Source organism: Gracilinanus agilis, chromosome 2 (assembly GCF_016433145.1).
Source record: "Gracilinanus agilis isolate LMUSP501 chromosome 2, AgileGrace, whole genome shotgun sequence".
In the NCBI taxonomy this organism is placed as follows: Eukaryota; Metazoa; Chordata; class Mammalia; order Didelphimorphia; family Didelphidae; genus Gracilinanus; species Gracilinanus agilis.
The window spans coordinates 279,228,145-279,234,144 of record NC_058131.1 but is presented as its reverse complement, the minus strand read 5'-3'; the positions used below and the strand labels follow the sequence as shown (position 1 = coordinate 279,234,144).

At 34.1% G+C, this 6,000-nt stretch overlaps 1 protein-coding gene across 2 annotated transcripts in view; it reads right to left on the bottom strand.

Moving 5' to 3' along the window:
• Window positions 1-1,555: 1,555 nt before the first annotated feature.
• The window catches only part of TTF1 (transcription termination factor 1), a 37,095-nt gene continuing 32,650 nt past the window's right edge, over window positions 1,556-6,000 (bottom strand). For both annotated transcript variants that reach the window (XM_044663958.1, XM_044663960.1), the window contains one exon: window positions 1,556-2,161. In XM_044663958.1, coding sequence (XP_044519893.1) covers window positions 1,980-2,161 — 182 coding nt within the window. In that variant the 3' untranslated portion in view covers window positions 1,556-1,979. The remainder of the gene's footprint in view (window positions 2,162-6,000) is intronic.

Here is a 6,000-nt window from a genome sequence, read left to right as displayed (position 1 = left end):
GATGTTCTGTCTGAAATGAAGATGATGTTATCAACCTCCTCAACCATGCAAAAGGATTTTTCTTAGGGGTCCAGTCTGCTTTTTCTGCTCAATTTGCCAACAAATGTATTATTATCTCAGTTAAAAGAGAATATTCAGCATTCCTAGTTGGAGGGGATGTCTAGATATCATGAAGAGTCCATTAGACTAGATACCCAGAAATGGCTCTTATAGAAAATCTGTGATTTTCTTTTCTTTCTTGGCATTTATTTGTTTTGGGAGAATTTTATTTAATTAATTAATTTAGAATTTCCCCCCATGGTTACAAGATTCATGTTCTTTCCCTGCCCTCTGCCCTCCCCCCTCCCATAGTCGAGGCACAATTCCACTGGGTTTTACATGTGTCATTAATTAAGACCTATTTCCATATTATTGATATTTGCACTAGGGCGATCTTTTAGAAACTACATCCCCAATCATATCCCCATCAACCCATGTGAATCAAGCAGTTGTTTTTCTTCTGTGTTTCTATTCCCACAGTTCTTCTGAATATGGAGAGCATTGTCCTGGATAACATATTGCTGCTAGTAGAGAAGTCCATTACATTCAATTGTACCACAGTGTATCAGTCTCTATGTATAATGTTCTCTTGGTTCTGTTCCTTTCACTCTGCATCAATTCCTGGAGGTCTTTCCTGTTCACATAGAATTCCTCCAGTTCATTATTCCTTTGAGCACAATAGTATTCCATCACCAACAGACACCACAATTTGTTCAGCCATTCCCCAATCGAAGGGCATCCCCTCATTTTCCAATTTTTTTGCCACCACAAAGAGTGCAGCTATAAATACTTCTGTACAAGTCTTTTTCCATATTATTTCTTTGGGATATAAACCCAGCAGTGGTATGGCTGGATCAAAGGACAGGCAGTCTTTTAGTGTCCTTTGGGCATAGTTCCAAATTGCCATCCAGAATGGTTGGATCAATTCACAACTCCACCAGCAGTGTATTAGTGTCCCAATTTTGCCACATCCCCTCCAACATTTATTACTTTCCTTTGCTGCCATATTAGCCAATCTGCTAGGTGTGAGGTGGTACCTTAGAGTTGTTTTGATTTGCATTTCTCTGATTACAAGAGATTTAAGACACTTTCAAAATGTGATTTTTCTAAGATTTAAAGCCTTGCCCATCAAAAATGTGTGTTTGTGTGTGTGGATAAAATATACAGAGACATAAAGGAAATAATCTCCAACACTGCTCCTTCTATTAAGCATACATGCACTTTCATTACAACAAAAATGAAAATCTTCATCTAACAGACTCCTATTTGTTTCATTAACTACAATGAAATGTACAGGGAACCACCTATATATTTAAAAATAAACCAAAGACAATGTTTAATTCATTAGTAGTAGACTCTAGTCCCATTTCAAATGGAAGGGGTAGCAAACTTAAAACAATAAAAATATTATTTTCATGATAACCTAAAATACAAATATATCACACTATTGAATGATCTAAAGTAGAAGATTTTTTTAAAAAAGTCATTTATCAGAATGAAATTGAGACACTGAATAATAAAAAATCATTTTATGTAGCAATTAACATTTTACAAAATACTTTCTCCACAACAACAATGGGAGGTAGAGAGTACAAGTATTCTTAAACTCATTTGACACATAAAGAAAGTGAGCCTGGTTACATAGGTAGTAAATGTTCTTTTTCTTCTAAACTCATTACATTGCCTCAGGGATGCCACTTCACCTTGAGGGGTTTCAGTTTTTAAAATGAGAGGGCTAGGAGACACTTTAAGTGTCTGTCTCTTCTACCTCAGATATCTTAATGATGTTAAGGCAGAATTAAACAAACAAAAAAATCTCAATCCTTTCCTGGCCATTATTCATGCCTTGGCAGGATGAGAATTATGAAAATGATTTAGAAAAAAAATGAGCAATGCAATAAATTAAAAACATAAAAAAGGAACTTGTGTTTGACTCCAGCTTATCTGCTTTCCTCTCTATCTTCTTCTTCACTGTCACTTTCACAAAAAAAGATATCTTTGAATCGAAATGATTGTTTTGGCACCTCAGGTTCCTGGACAGTTGTGCCTTCTTTCTTCAGTTTCCTCTGTAACCTTTGTTCCAGTAATGGGCGGCTAGTCTCATAGAGGTAGTCTATAATTTCTAAAGAGGAAAAAAATTTCAGTTTAGTCACTTAATCTTTTAATCCCTTTATGCCTCAATTTCCTCATTTGTAAAATGGGATAATAGTAGCACTTATCTCCCAGGGTCGTTGTGAAGATCAAATGAGATAATATCTGAAAATGTTTTGCAAATCTTAAATTTCGACACTAATGCTAGCTATTGTTATTTTGTGAAAAGTTTCTAACTCAAAATTAATTCTATGTTAAGTTCAAATGGATGCCAATGTCTCTGGGCTCAAAATGGTGCATGGAACCAAAATTTATGAGATTCAGGATCTGAATCAATCTGGAAATACTAAAATAATTGGGTGCTGACTCCCTTCACCAGTACAAACTCCTTTAATACTTTCTCATCCTCATATAATTCTTGCTTACATCCTTTTTCTTAGAATCATAAAGTCAGACTTAAAGGTGGAAGGGACCTTAGAGTCCAACTAGTCCAACCTTCTCATTTTACAAACGAGGAAACTGTATCCCAGAGATGTCAGACTTGTTCTAGGATGCACAGGTGGTAAGAGGCAGATAAGGAACTGGGTTTTAAATTTACTGGCCTTTCCAACAGTAACATGGTACTTTTCATAGATTTTTCCACATGGAGACTACTTAGCATACCGGAGGCCTTTTTCTCAATCTTTTAACTGCTTTAAGTACTATATTTGATGAGACATTAATGAAGTAGTTTAAAAAGCATTACAATCTCAAACTATAGTCATATGAAAAAATGTTCTATATCACTTCTGATTAGAAAAATGCATTAAAAGTAACTTTGAGGTACCACCTCACACCTATCAGATTGGCTAATATGAAAGAAAAGGAAAATGATAAATGTTGGTGGGGTGTAGTAAAATTGGGACATTAATGAATTATTGGTGGATTTGTGCATTGTTCCAACCATTCTACAAGGCAATTTGGAACTATACCCAGAGCTATAAAACTATTCATACCTTTTGATCCAGCAATATTACTACTAGGTGTATACCTCAAAAAGATTAAACAAAAAAAAAAAAAACCAAAAAGAAAAGAACCTATTTGTAAAAAAATGTTTATAGTAGCTCTTTTTGTGGTGGCAAAGAACTGGAAATTGAGGTGATGTATATCAAATGGAGAATGGCTGAACAAATTGTAGCATATGACTGTGATGGAATACTATTGTGCTATAAGAAATGAGCAAGAGGACTTCAGATGAATCTCAAAAAAATCTATAAGAACTGATGCAGAGTGAAATGAGCAGAACCAGAAGAATATTTTACACAGTAACAGCAATATTGTACGATGATCAAATGTGAAAGAGTAATAATTGATCTAGGACAATTCTGAAGGACTTAAAACAAAGAATGCTATTCACTTCCAGGGAAATAACTAATGGAATATGAATGCAAATTGAAGCATATTATTTTTCACTTTATTTGTGATTTTATGTTTTTATTTTGGGGTTTTAGTTTTATATAAGTATTCTCTCACAACCTGACCAATATGGAAATATCTTGCAAGATCTTATCTATATAATCCAGACCAAATGATTTACCATCTCAGGAAGGGGGGATGGAATGGAGGGAGTGAGAAAATTTGGATATTATGATTTTGGAAAAATATTATGTAAAAGATTGTTATTACATGTAATTGGGAAAAATTATTACAATCAATTCATGTTAAATAAAAGGCTTATTGGGATAAGTGATTTAACTATAAATCAGTGCCTGATTTTCTTTTCTTTAAAAAATTTTTTTTTAGCTAGAATATTTTCCATGGTTACATGATGCATGATTTTTCCCACCCCTCTTCCCAACCCTCTCCCAGAGCTGACAAGCAATTCCACTGGGTTAAGTATGTATCATTGTTCAACATCTATTTCCATGTTATTCATATTTGCAATAGAGTGATCTTTTAACGCCAAAACCCCAATCATATCCCCATCGAACTACGTGATCAATCATGTTTTTCTCTGCCTTTCTGCTCCCACAGTTCTTTCTCTAGATGTGGATAGTGTTCTTTCTCATAAGTTCCTCTGGATTGTCCTGGATCATTGCATTGCTGCTAGTAGAATTGTCTAGTACCTTCTATTGTGTCATAATGTTATCAGCCTCTGTGTACAATGTTCTTTTGGTTCTCCTCCTTTTGCTCTGCATCAGTTCCTGGAGTTCTTTCCAGTTCACATGGAATTCCTCCAGTTCATTATTCCTCTCAGCACAATAGTAGTCTATTACCATCAGATACCACAATTTGCTCAGCCATTCCTCAATTGATGGACACCCCCTCATTTTCCAATTTTTTGCCAACCCAAAGAATGTGGCTATAAATATTTTTTATACAAGTATTTTTCCTTATTATCACTTTGTGGTACAAACCTAGCAGGGGTATGGCTGGATCAAAGGGCAAGCATTCTTTTAAAGCCCTTTGAGTAAAATTCCAAATTGCCCTCCAGAATGGTTGGACCAATTCACAACTCTACCAGCAGTATATTAGTGTCCTAATTTTGCCACAGTCCCTCCAATATTTATCACTTTCCTTTGCTGCCATATTCGCCAGTCTGCCAGGTGTGAGGTGGTACCTCAGAGTTGTTTTTATTTGCATTTTTCTAATCAGGAGGGATTTAAGACACTTTTTCATGTAATTATTGATAGTTTTGAGTTCTTCATGTGAAAACTGTCTATTCATATTCCTTGACCATTTGTTAACTGGGGAATGTAGTGCCTGATTTTCAAACAAACATAACAAAGTACATGATCAGTATGGTTCTCCAATCACTATTCTCTTCTGGTAATAATATTCATGGGCTATGACTATTAAATAATATGACTAATATTTCTAACATAAACATGTATTTAAATGAATGTTATTCTTCAAAACAGTTATACTGGAAAACACTATATCAGAATCATTTTGGTTCTGCTCAAAATCTTGTTGTAATACCTTTATAAAGAAGGTGTTACATATAAAAGCCACCAGATGAGATAATCAATATGATTTTTTTATAGTCACATTGTTTAAAAAAAAATGAAAACTAGTTACTACCTCCTAATGTCTTCTGGCTATTTCCAAAAATCAACCTCTCCTATATCAATGATGCATTATTGAGTCTATCAGACTTTTTTCTGATACACTGATTAATTGTACTGATTTTTTCTTTTCTATAAAAAATGCTACTTGTCATATTGGATGGCTCTCCAGGAGATGGAAGGGAAAGGATAAAGGGAAGAAGTGGCAATGTAAAAAACCTAAAGATATCAATACAAATGTATTTTTAAACTTTTTTCAGTTGCATGCAGAAACAATTTTGACAATTATTTTCTGACATTTTAGAATTCGTACCTGCATTTTCATACAATACTATTTCTATATTGACCATGTTGTGATAGAAGACACATAAGACACAATTAAAATCTCATGAAGAAAATAAAATAGAAGATGGCATGCTTTGAGTTCCACTCAAATCAAGAGTTCCTTCTTTAGCTGTGGATAGTATTTTCATCATTGTCCTTAGTGGTTATTTTGGAAACTTGCTTTGCTGATAATGGTTTAGTCCTTCACATTGATCTTATCACAGTATAATATTTCTGTTACTGTCTAAATTTGTCTTCTGGTTCTGCTCACTTCACTTTGTATCAATTCATTCAAGTTTTTTCCATTTTTTTCCTGAATTCATCCTATTCAACATTTCTTATGATACAAGAGTATTTATTCCATTATACAACTACATACCACAACTTGTTCTTTCAATCCCCAAGTAATAGACAATCCTTCAGTTTCTAATTCTCCACTACAAAAAGAGCTGCTAAAAATATTTTTGATTTCCCCTTATCTTTGATCTCTTTGGGATCC